This window comes from Salvelinus namaycush, chromosome 37 (assembly GCF_016432855.1).
Source record: "Salvelinus namaycush isolate Seneca chromosome 37, SaNama_1.0, whole genome shotgun sequence".
NCBI classification, from domain to species: Eukaryota; Metazoa; Chordata; class Actinopteri; order Salmoniformes; family Salmonidae; genus Salvelinus; species Salvelinus namaycush.
Genome location: NC_052343.1, coordinates 28,002,489 through 28,015,494, shown reverse-complemented (window position 1 = coordinate 28,015,494; position 13,006 = coordinate 28,002,489). Strand labels below are relative to the sequence as shown.

At 46.0% G+C, this 13,006-nt stretch overlaps 1 protein-coding gene across 2 annotated transcripts in view; it reads right to left on the bottom strand.

Annotated features, from left to right (window-relative positions):
* The window catches only part of tax1bp1b (Tax1 (human T-cell leukemia virus type I) binding protein 1b), a 41,487-nt gene extending 28,973 nt beyond the window's left edge, over positions 1-12,514 (bottom strand). For both annotated transcript variants that reach the window (XM_038976249.1, XM_038976250.1), the window contains exons 1-2: positions 12,385-12,514; positions 6,299-6,492 (exon numbers count right to left, since the gene is read on the bottom strand). In XM_038976249.1, coding sequence (XP_038832177.1) covers positions 6,299-6,475 — 177 coding nt within the window. In that variant the 5' untranslated portion in view covers positions 6,476-6,492; positions 12,385-12,514. The remainder of the gene's footprint in view (positions 1-6,298; positions 6,493-12,384) is intronic.
* Between the last annotated feature and the right edge of the window lie 492 nt (positions 12,515-13,006).

Here is a 13,006-nt window from a genome sequence, read left to right as displayed (position 1 = left end):
GGTAGCATAGTACACTGCAGGTTAGGGGCTAGTAGGTAGCATAGTAAACTGCAGGTTAGGGACTAGTGGCTAGCATAGTACGCTGCAGGTTAGGGACGAGTAGCTAGCATAGTACGCTGCAGGTTAGGGACTAGTAGCTAGCATAGTACACTGCAGATTAGGGACTAGTAGCTAGCATAGTACGCTGCAGGTTAGGGACTAGTAGCTAGCATAGTACACTGCAGATTAGGGACGAGTAGCTAGCATAGTACGCTGCAGGTTAGGGACTAGTAGCTAGCATAGTACGCTGCAGGTTAGGGACTAGTAGCTAGCATAGTAAGCTGCAGGTTAGGGACTAGTAGCTAGCACAGTACACTGCAGATTAGGGACTAGTAGCTAGCATAGTACGCTGCAGGTTAGGGACGAGTAGCTAGCATAGTACGCTGCAGGTTAGGGACTAGTAGCTAGCATAGTACACTGCAGATTAGGGACTAGTAGCTAGCATAGTACGCTGCAGGTTAGGGACTAGTAGCTAGCATAGTACGCTGCAGGTTAGGATCGAGTAGCTAGCATAGTACGCTGCAGGTTAGGATCGAGTAGCTAGCATAGTACGCTGCAGGTTAGGGACTAGTAGCTAGCATAGTACGCTGCAGGTTAGGGGCTAGAAGCTAGCATAGTACACTGCAGGTTAGGGAGGAGTAGCTAGCACAGTACACTGCAGGTTAGGATCGAGTAGCTAGCACAGTACGCAGCAGGTTAAGGACTAGGGCTCCCGAGTGGCGCAGCGGTCTAAGGCACTGCATCTTAGTGCAAGAGGCGTCACTACAGCCCCTGGTTCAAATCCAGGCTGTATCACATCCGGCCGTGATTGGGAGTCCCATAAGGTGATGCACAATTGGCCCAGCGTCGTCCAGGTTTTGCCAGGGTAGGCCATCATTGTAAATAATAATTTGTTCTTAACTGACTTGCCTAGGTAAATAAAGGTTGAATAAAAAATTTAAAAAATCGTAGCTAGCATAGTACCCTGCAGGTTGGGGACTAGTAGCTAGCATAGTACACTGCAGGTTAGGGACTAGTAGCTAGCATAGTACCCTGCAGGTTGGGGACTAGTAGCTAGCATAGTAAGCTGCAGGTTACGGACTAGTAGCTAGCATAGTACCCTGCAGGTTACGGACTAGTAGCTAGCATAGTACCCTGCAGGTTGGGGACTAGTAGCTAGCATAGTACCCTGCAGGTTACGGACTAGTAGCTAGCATAGTACCCTGCAGGTTGGGGACTAGTAGCTAGCATAGTACCCTGCAGGTTACGGACTAGTAGCTAGCATAGTACCCTGCAGGTTGGGGACTAGTAGCTAGCATAGTAAGCTGCAGGTTACGGACTAGTAGCTAGCATAGTACCCTGCAGGTTACGGACTAGTAGCTAGCATAGTACCCTGCAGGTTGGGGACTAGTAGCTAGCATAGTACACTGCAGGTTGGGGACTAGTAGCTAGCATAGTAAGCTGCAGGTTACGGACTAGTAGCTAGCATAGTAAGCTGCAGGTTACGGACTAGTAGCTAGCATAGTACCCTGCAGGTTACGGACTAGTAGCTAGCATAGTACCCTGCAGGTTACGGACTAGTAGCTAGCATAGTAAGCTGCAGGTTACGGACTAGTAGCTAGCATAGTACCCTGCAGGTTACGGACTAGTAGCTAGCATAGTACCCTGCAGGTTACGGACTAGTAGCTAGCATAGTACCCTGCAGGTTACGGACTAGTAGCTAGCATAGTAAGCTGCAGGTTACGGACAAGTAGCTAGCATAGTAAGCTGCAGGTTACGGACTAGTAGCTAGCATAGTACCCTGCAGGTTACGGACTAGTAGCTAGCATAGTACCCTGCAGGTTACGGACTAGTAGCTAGCATAGTACCCTGCAGGTTACGGACTAGTAGCTAGCATAGTACGCTGCAGGTTACGGACTAGTAGCTAGCATAGTACCCTGCAGGTTACGGACTAGTAGCTAGCATAGTACACTACAGGTTAGGGACTAGTAGCTAGCATAGTACCCTGCAGGTTACGGACTAGTAGCTAGCATAGTACCCTGCAGGTTGGGGACTAGTAGCTAGCATAGTACCCTGCAGGTTACGGACTAGTAGCTAGCATAGTACCCTGCAGGTTGGGGACTAGTAGCTAGCATAGTACCCTGCAGGTTGGGGACTAGTAGCTAGCATAGTACCTTGCAGGTTACGGACTAGTAGCTAGCATAGTACCCTGCAGGTTACGGACTAGTAGCTAGCATAGTACCCTGCAGGTTACGGACTAGTAGCTAGCATAGTACCCTGCAGGTTGGGGACTAGTAGCTAGCATAGTACCCTGCAGGTTACGGACTAGTAGCTAGCATAGTACCCTGCAGGTTACGGACTAGTAGCTAGCATAGTACCCTGCAGGTTACGGACTAGTAGCTAGCATAGTACCCTGCAGGTTACGGACTAGTAGCTAGCATAGTACCCTGCAGGTTGGGGACTAGTAGCTAGCATAGTACCCTGCAGGTTGGGGACTAGTAGCTAGCATAGTACCCTGCAGGTTGGGGACTAGTAGCTAGCATAGTACCCTGCAGGTTACGGACTAGTAGCTAGCATAGTACCCTGCAGGTTGGGGACTAGTAGCTAGCATAGTACACTACAGGTTACGGACTAGTAGCTAGCATAGTACCCTGCAGGTTACGGACTAGTAGCTAGCATAGTACCCTGCAGGTTACGGACTAGTAGCTAGCATAGTACCCTGCAGGTTACGGACTAGTAGCTAGCATAGTACCCTGCAGGTTGGGGACTAGTAGCTAGCATAGTACCCTGCAGGTTGGGGACTAGTAGCTAGCATAGTACCCTGCAGGTTGGGGACTAGTAGCTAGCATAGTACCCTGCAGGTTACGGACTAGTAGCTAGCATAGTACCCTGCAGGTTACGGACTAGTAGCTAGCATAGTACCCTGCAGGTTAGGGACTAGTAGCTAGCATAGTACCCTGCAGGTTGGGGACTAGTAGCTAGCATAGTACCCTGCAGGTTACGGACTAGTAGCTAGCATAGTACCCTGCAGGTTGGGGACTAGTAGCTAGCATAGTACCCTGCAGGTTACGGACTAGTAGCTAGCATAGTACCCTGCAGGTTGGGGACTAGTAGCTAGCATAGTACCCTGCAGGTTACGGACTAGTAGCTAGCATAGTACCCTGCAGGTTACGGACTAGTAGCTAGCATAGTACCCTGCAGGTTACGGACTAGTAGCTAGCATAGTACCCTGCAGGTTGGGGACTAGTAGCTAGCATAGTACCCTGCAGGTTACGGACTAGTAGCTAGCATAGTACCCTGCAGGTTACGGACTAGTAGCTAGCATAGTACCCTGCAGGTTACGGACTAGTAGCTAGCATAGTACCCTGCAGGTTACGGACTAGTAGCTAGCATAGTAAGCTGCAGGTTACGGACTAGTAGCTAGCATAGTACCCTGCAGGTTACGGACTAGTAGCTAGCATAGTAAGCTGCTGCAACAGTTGAAGGCGTTCTTGTTTGCCATGTTTGTTAGCATATAGCCTAGTCCGAGGCAGGAACCCATCTCCTGTTTCTGTCGCATGGGGCGGCGCGATGTAAGACCAAACAGGTAGGACAAGTGGATAATGAATCAGGCAGGGGGGCTGTGCTCTACGACAGGATAATTATAAAGGCTGTGTTTGCCTGTCCTGGCACTCCTCTATCACGGTTTGTGTGTGTGTGTGCGCTCAACCGTTCCAACATCAAAGAGCCATAGACAGATAGAACAGGTAGAAGACACGGTGCTGCCTAACAAGAGTCTGTCAGTGTCTGTCCCCCACTGCTCTGCTGCCGATGCTAAATAAATGGTTGGATGAAATGTTTTGTTTATCTTGGCGAGTGGTACCGCGCTATTACGACATTTGTTGTACACGACTATTGGTTTGGATAGCCTAGGTACATGTTCAAATGTTCTGATAAACTAGGTTAAACCATGGAAAAGCAACCTTTCAGTTAGTGGCCCAGCGCTCTAACCGCTAGGAAACCTGCCACCCTACGCACCCAGTATAGTTTTAACAACCTATTGCTCTTCCCTATCATGACTTATCAGATTAGTGCAGATGAAGAAAAAAAGACAAGGATATGAAACCATTTCAGGCTGAAAGATAAAGACAAAATGTTTATCGGAGTTCATCCGTTATGAGGCGATAGCAGCTCCAAGTCACTAGGGGGCGATAGCACCTTACAGGCTGATGTATTGGACCCAGCCGTGAAGCAGCACCACACAGCACAGCTCTGGGGACAGTGAGTGAAGTAGAATTTGATAATAATAATCTGTGTTTTGGTATGAGGCCTTAATCAAGGTTTTAAAAATAAAATGAGCGTTTTTATCTACTTCCACTGTCCTCCAAGAGTTGCTGGATTTCCTCTTCACTTCAGTTTGGTCCTCAAGTTAGGTAGCAGCAGTGTTCTTCCCTTCCCACAGTGAGAGAGTGAGTCATGGTCCAGGTATCTGTCCTCCTGTGAGTGCTGCCTGGAGCTCAGCTTGGCACCCCAGCCTCCTGTCTGTCAACACGCCCGGGAACATTTACATGATTTATGTTCCACACTGCTCTGCTTTTTCCACCTTGGTGAATTAGCGTGTTTGGAGTTTGGGAGAACTTGCACCACTGCTGCAGTTGGGTGCTGTGGTATGACATCGCCATCAGACAACACTCCAATCAAATCCCCGACTCCAATATTTCAAACAAATTCCCAGATGTTCCCTGATCGTCCCCCTTGTGTCGGACGCTGCGTTCCAAATGACACACTATCCCCTACATTGTGCTCTAAAGTAGTGCCCTATATAGGGAACAGCGTGCCATTTGGGCCAGTCGCAGCCCCAATATAACAACAAGACTGACTGGAGTTTGGCCTCCTCTCTACCATGCTACACTTCACACAGAAGATTAAACAGCAGGTTCATGTTTAAAAGAAACTTGTGTTGTGCTTTTATGGAGCCAGTTTATGGTTATGGTTTAAACTCAAACTTAATCATGTTATCCGTTCAATTAGATATAATTATATGACACTGAAAGTCACTTTTTACTGAAGGCTTCTGCCATACGCTCTGATAAAAAAAAACAAATTCTGCAGTGCCATAAAAGTACAGAGAAACAGAAGCAATCGTGTGTGTGTGTGTGTGTGTGTGTGCGTGTGTGTGTGTTCATTGAACTGCATTCAATCCAGCCCACATAGAGAGAAAACAGAAACAGACTGCTGCTTTGATCTGATGAGATGTGAGCCCAGACATACAGACCACCTCTCATCATTTCCACATCTCCTTTATAGTAGCATTCCTGCTGCTGGTCTACTGCTGGAGGAAGCTCTCGCCCCAGCTCCACTCTGCCCACCATCTTTCACTACAGAAGTGGCTCAAATCAGTAACTGCCAGTGCATTGGATTTAATGTGCTCCTATAACCAGATCCATCTGGGACACGCCAGTCTGCAGAGCAGGACAAAAAGACCCCCCCCCCCTCCCTTCCGCTCTGCCAACCTCACTTTTCATACTGAGAGTACAGCTGCGCTCAAACACATTGGTTACAGGACATGGTTTACCTTACTTTAAAAAACATTTTTTTTTTTTTTTTTACATAAGTAAAGCAAAACCTCTCTCAGATAAACCAGGAGTCTTGAGAGTTCAGTTAAGTACTAAATGGCACCCTATATAGTGCACTATTGTTTACCAGAGCCATATGGAACTTGACCAAAAGTAGTGCCCTATAAAAGGGGATAGGTAACTATTAGGGACACACAACAATTCTAATATGCTTGCTCACAGCGAGTGGATTGGGCCAGATAGGAATTATAGGTTAGTAGGTGTCCAGGTTCCACTCTAGAAATGTAATCAAGTCTGGAAGACAGATGCCCTTGGTCCTTTATAATAGAATTGACCTGTTATGGGCAGATGAATCAGCAACATGACATTATTATTCTACACAGTGTGGCCAGGGGTACTTCCTGCTTACAGGCTTCAACGATAACACGATGACCATAACTGACCAGACTAATATTATGGAACACATTGGGAACTAGCCTGGACCCAGATCTGTTCGTGCTCTTGCCAACTCCATCGCTGTGGAAAAATGTTTGGCGTGACAAGGTGTTGGCATGATAGCATAAACACAATGGCACTCAGGCCAATTGGGAGGAGCTAAATAATGGCAGATTTGAAATTGTGTTTGATTTCTGTAAGCTGAAAGTAACCCTGTGTGGTGTACGCTATATTACTGCGTCCACCTTAAAAGAGACGCATGGGAGAGGAAGGAGAGAGGACGGACTCACCTTGAATATGCCAACCCAGTCCTTCTGGTGTGGTTTGATGAACTGGGTGAGAGTGTAGTGACACTCTAGAGCGGCGTGGGGCAGGTAGCTCTTCCCCACGTTCTGGAAGATGACGTGTGCAAAGTTTGACGTGTCCATGGCACTGCCTACTGATGTCCCGTCCAGGAAGAGAGCCATCGGTCACTCAGCACAGGCTGCATGGGAAGAGGAGGAGGACAACAGAGAGGCATGGGTCACTCAGCACAGGAAGAGAAGGACAACAGAAGTCCTCTATTCCAAAAAAGGAAAGGTGACAGCATCTTCTACAAATAACTGCAACAAGGTTTTCAATTCATGGTGTTCTTTTTTTTCTTTTTTTAAGCTGAGACGTTTCAACCGTATGTCTTCTTTTAAAGTGTCTTAATATTTCTAAACAAAGCTCAGTCTCCAGAAGGGCAGATGACAGTGGGCCTATTAGTCCGGTACATTCAGTTACGGCTCATTAGTCTGTCATAAAGATATTCATCTCTAGTAGCTGTCTGATAGGCTCATCCCGGACCAGAAATGCCGTCATCAATCTTGTCCATATAGTTGTTGCCGTGGCGTACTGTTGCTGCCGCGGTGAATATGACTACTGTTGCTGCCGCGGTGAATATGACTACTACTGTTGTTGCCGCGGTGAATATGACTACTACTGTTGTTGCCGCGGTGAATATGACTACTACTGTTGTTGCCGAGGTGAATATGACTACCCTTCCGGCGCTGACAGAGATGGCCACCTCGCTTCGCGTTCCTAGGAAACTATGCAGTATTTTGTTTTTTTACGTGTTATTTCTTACACTGGTACCCCAGGTAATCTTAGGTTTTATTACATACAGTCGGGAGGAACTACTGAATATAAGAGCAACGTCAACTCACCATCATAACGACCAAGAATATGACTGTCCCGAAGCGAATCCTGTGTTTTGCATTCCACCCAGGACAATGGATCTGATCACAGCTGGCGAACCTAAACAACGTCGCCGTAAAAGGGGCAAACGAAGCGGTCTTCTGGTCAGGCTCCGGAGACGGGCACATCGCGACCCACTTCCTAGCATACTACTCGCCAATGTCCAGTCTCTTGACAACAAGGTTGATGAAATCCGAGCAAGGGTTGCCTTCCAGAGAGACATCAGAGACTGTAAAGTTCTTTGCTTCACGGAAACATGGCTCACTCGAGAGACGCTATCGGAGTCAGTGCAGCCAGCTGGTTTCTTCAAGCATCGCACCGACAGAAACAAGCATCTTTCTGGTAAGAAGAGGGGCGGGGGGGTATGCCTTATGATTAACGAGACATGGTGTGATCATAACAACATACAGGAACTCAAGTCCTTCTGTTCACCTGACTTAGAATTCCTCACAATCAAATGTCGACCGCATTATCTACCAAGGGAATTCTCTTAGATTATAATCACAGCCGTATATATTCCCCCCCAAGCAGACACATCGATGGCCCCGAACGAACTTTATCTGACTCTATGTAAACTGGAAACCACATATCCTGAGGCTGCATTCATTGTAGCTGGGGATTTTAACAAGGCTAATCTGAAAACAAGACTCCCTAAATTCTATCAGCATATCAATTGCGCAACCAGGGCTGGTAAAATCCTGGATCATTGTTATTCTAACTTCCGCAACGCATATAAGGCCCTCCCCCGCCCTCCTTTCGGAAAAGCTGACCACGACTCCATTTTGTTGCTTCCAGCCTACAGACAGAAACTGAAACAAGAAGCTCCCGCGCTCAGGTCTGTTCAACGCTGGTCCGACCAATCTGATTCCACGCTGCTTCAAGATTGCTTCGATCACGTGGATTGGGATATGTTCCGCATTGCGTCCAACAACAACATTGACGAATACGCTGATTCGGTGAGCGAGTTCATTAGAAAGTGCATCTGCGATGTAGTACCCACAGCAACTATAAAAACATTCCCAAACCAGAAACCGTGGATTGATGGCAGCATTCGCGCGAAACTGAAAGCGCGAACCACTGCTTTTAACTAGGGCAAGGTGACCGGAAACATGACCGAATACAAACAGTGTAGCTATTCCCTCCGCAAGGCAATCAAACAAGCTAAGCGTCAGTATAGAGACAAAGTAGAGTTGCAATTCAACGGCTCAGACACAAGAGGTATGTGGCAGGGTCTACAGTCAATCACGGATTACAAAAAGAAAACCAGCCCCGTCGCGGACCAGGATGTCTTGCTCCCAGACAGACTTAATAACTTCTTTGCTCGCTTTGAGGACAATACAGTGCCACTGACACGGCCCGCTACCAAAACCTGCGGACTCCCCTTCACTGCAGCTGACGTGAGAAAAACATTTAAACGTGTTAACCCTCGCAAGGCTGCAGGCCCAGACGGCATACCCAGCCGCGTCCTCAGAGCATGCGCAGACCAGCTGGCTGGTGTGTTTACGGACATATTCAATCAATCCTTATCCCAGTCTGCTGTTCCCACATGCTTCAAGAGGGCCACCATTGTTCCTGTTCCCAAGAAAGCTAAGGTAACTGAGCTAAACGACTACCGCCCCGTAGCACTCACTTCCGTCATCATGAAGTGCTTTGAGAGACTAGTCAAGGACCATATCACCTCCACCCTACCTGACACCCTAGACCCACTCCAATTTGCTTACTGCCCTAATAGGTCCACAGACGACGCAATCGCAACCACACTGCACACTGCCCTAACCCATCTGGACAAGAGGAATACCTATGTGAGAATGCTGTTCATCGACTACAGCTCAGCATTTAACACCATAGTACCCTCCAAACTCGACCCCGCCCTGTGCAACTGGGTACTGGACTTCCTGACGGGCCGCCCCCAGGTGGTGAGGGTAGGTAACAACATCTCCACCCCGCTGATCCTCAACACTGGGGCCCCACAAGGGTGCATTCTGAGCCCTCTCCTGTACTCCCTGTTCACCCACGACTGCGTGGCCATGCACGCCTCCAACTCAATCATCAAGTTCGCGGACGACACTACAGTGGTAGGCTTGATTACCAACAACGACGAGATGGCCTACAGGGAGGAGGTGAGGGCCCTCGGAGGGTGGTGTCAGGAAAATAACCTCACACTCAACGTCAACAAAACAAAGGAGATGATTGTGGACTTCAGGAAACAGCATAGGGAGCACCCCCCTATCCACATCGACGGGACAGTAGTGGAGAGGCTAGTAAGTTTTAAGTTCCTCGGCGTACACATCACGGACAAACTGAATTGGTCCACCCACACAGACAGCGTTATGAAGAAGGCGCAGCAGCGCCTCTTCAACCTCAGGAGGCTGAAGAAATTTGGCTTGTCACCAAAAGCACTCACAAACTTCTACAGATGCACAATCGAGAGCATCCTGTCGGGCTGTATCACCGCCTGGAACGGCAACTGCTCCGCCCACAACCATAAGGCTCTCCAGAGGGTAGTGAGGTCTGCACAACGCATCACTGGGGGCAAACTACCTGCCCTCCAGGACACCTACACCACCCGATGTCACAGGAAGGCCATAAAGATCATCAAGGACAACAACCACCCGAGCCACTGCCTGTTCACCCCGCTATCATCCAGAAGGCGAGGTCAGTACAGGTGCATCAAAGCAGGGACAGAGAGACTGAAAAACAGCTTCTATCTCAAGGCCATCAGACTGTTAAACAGCCACCACTAACATTGGGTGGCTGCTGCCAACATACTGACTCAACTCCAGCTCACTTTAATAATGGAAATTGATGGGAATTGATCAAAAATGTATCACTAGCCACTTTAAACAATGCATATGTATATACTGTCCTCTATATCATCTACTGCATCTTGCCATCTTTATGTAATACATGTATCACTAGCCACTTTAAACTATGCCACTTTTATGTTTACATACCCTACATTACTAATCTCATATGTATATACTGTACTCGATACCATCTACTGCATCTTGCCTATGCCGTTCTGTACCATCACTTATTCATATATCTTTATGTACATATTCTTTATCCCTTTACACTTGTGTGTATAAGGTAGTAGTTGTGGAACTGTTAGGTTAGATTACTCGTTGGTTATTACTGCATTGTCAGAACTAGAAGCACAAGCATTTCGCTACATTCGCATTAACATCTGCTAACCATGTGTATGTGACAAATAAAATTTGATTTGATTACTGTTGTTGCCGTGGTGAATATGACTACTGTTGTTGCCGTGGTGTGCATGACTATGACACGCTCATCATCCCTGACTAGAGTTGACAAGGGTTGGTCTGTTACGGTCTGTTCCCCAGCTCTTCACTAGACTATGAAGTCAATGACTGAACAAGCAGAAAGTTTAACATACCAACATCATAAGTCGATCTGGATAAGAGTGTCTGCTTAGTCACTAAAATGTCAAATGTAATCTAAATGTACCAACAACAAAGGTCTTATCTAAAAATGCAAATCAAATTGTTCAGGACGGTGTTCTTCCTGTGTTTAGCTTTGCAGTGTGGTTGGTTCACACAAAGCAGCAAGGATACCATTTCATTCAAACTGTTCTTATTTAGTAATCCAGATACGGCCTCCAGTTGTTTCATCCGCTGAGACCTCTGAGGAAAGAACCAAACTAAAGGTTGTCGGTATATTTAGACAAAGGACTTGATCAGCGACCACAGTGAGAGAACGTTTAATGTCCAAATGCTATTCCCCATATAGTGAACTATAAAGGGTATAGATTTAGTCTGGCATAAACTGTCGCCTAAATGTGCTGATGTATTCCTCTGGCCACAACATCTGTCAGCATTTTCCCTGAAACAAGATAAGATATTCTACATTCCACACTGTTGCAATGAGAAAGAAGTTAACAGTCAAAGGACTGCAAAAATGCTGTCCACGATCTCATTCTCAACAGATAAAAGTTATATCACTGAAGTCTAGCTAAAAGTCTTATAAAGGCATGTAGGCTTTTTTTATTTTATTTAACTAGGCAAGTCGCTTAAGAACACATTTACAATGATGGCCAACCAAGACCAAAACACCTCATTCGGGGCCTGAGATTGGGATAAAAATGTTTTGGAGAAGAAAAAAAACATCCATCATGACAAGAGAGACACCACAACACTACATAAAGAGACCTAAAGATCAAACAAGATGAGCAGGAATTTCCAGTCTCTCTGTTCAGTCACAGTGACGTGTTCAGGAAAACAGTGCACATGAGAAGTATCTAAGACAACATTGGTAAATAGAGAAAGAAAACACAGACCAGAGGTTGTAATCTAGACAAAACACACCAATAACACACACCACTTATTCTCATACTAAATAATGTCTAAAAACAGACTCGTACTAAAACATTTCCAAATTATACAATTCATCATTGCCAGACAATAGCAGAGCATTGTTCGACATGCCAAATGTATCTGACATTAAAAAAAAAGTATATACTTAAATTATACATTTATTATATGGATTGTGATGAGTGACATGAACCTACCTAGTTTGATTTTACAGGTTGATAGCATCTTTATCTGAACTGTTGACAACCCAGTGCGTGTGTCGGTAAGTGTGTCAGTGAGTGTGTTAGAGCCAAATGAATCACACAATGATGTAACTTTAGGGCTAGCTGACGTTAGTTAATGTAATGGCATTATAATTAACTGAGCAAGTATCATATCTTCCAGACATAAATATAGCCATGTGACAAAACAAAGAAAAAGGCCTCGCTAAATCGTGTAGTTAAACTAGCATCCTGCTGCAAAGTGCTTGTTGAGGCTAGTAATCTATCTAACATATTGCTAGCTAACTCCTTAAAGATAGCTTAGCTCGTTTGTTCCTATAGCTAGCTAGCTTTAACAGAGATTAATGACTATTCTCGAAAGCGTGATACGGGGCAGACTTCAGCCAATCTTGTACTATGTCCTCCCAAGATAGCGTGAGTTGTCCGTCCACCCACTAGCTAGCTAGCTGTTTGCTGCCCTGGCTTTGTCAGGGACCCTTTGGTTTGCTAGTTAGCAAGCCAGTTAGTTCGTTAGCTAGCATATCAAGTTACCAGGACAAGACGAATACATTTTTCAATAGTTGTTCTCTTTTATCGACAAGAGCACATAAGATGATAACATACCCATTCGCCATGCTGAAGAGTAGAGGAAAACTAAAGATATTCGTCAAAACTGTTATTGACGCAGTTGCTCGATGTTAAATGCAAGCCCCGTCTTCTCTTCCTGGAATAGAATAACAACATTAGCTACATCACTTCCGGAAAAATACCGTTATTTGTCATGTGGGAATTCCAAACTTGTTACAATGTAACAAATTGTTAACAACGTGTTGCTAACTATCTGAAAAATAATGAATGGTACAAAGAATAGATATTTGACACACTTTCTGTTACAGGAATGAAACTCTGAAATTTGAGTAGGACCCTTCAAAATGGTAGATGTCAATATATTTGGGCCATTTAAAAAAAAAACTTTATTTAACTAGGCAAGTCAGTTAAGAACAAATTCTTATTTACAATGACGGCCTAGGAACAGTGGGTTAACTGCCTTGTTCAGGGGCAGAACGACAGATTTTATATTTATTTTTAACTGTAACCTTTATTGAACTAGGCAAGTCAGGTAAAAACAGATGATTTTTTACAATGACAGCCTACCACGGCCAAAGCCAGATGACGCTGGGCCAATTGCGCGCCACCCTATGGGACTCCCAATCACGGCCGGATGTGATACAGCCTGGATTCGAAC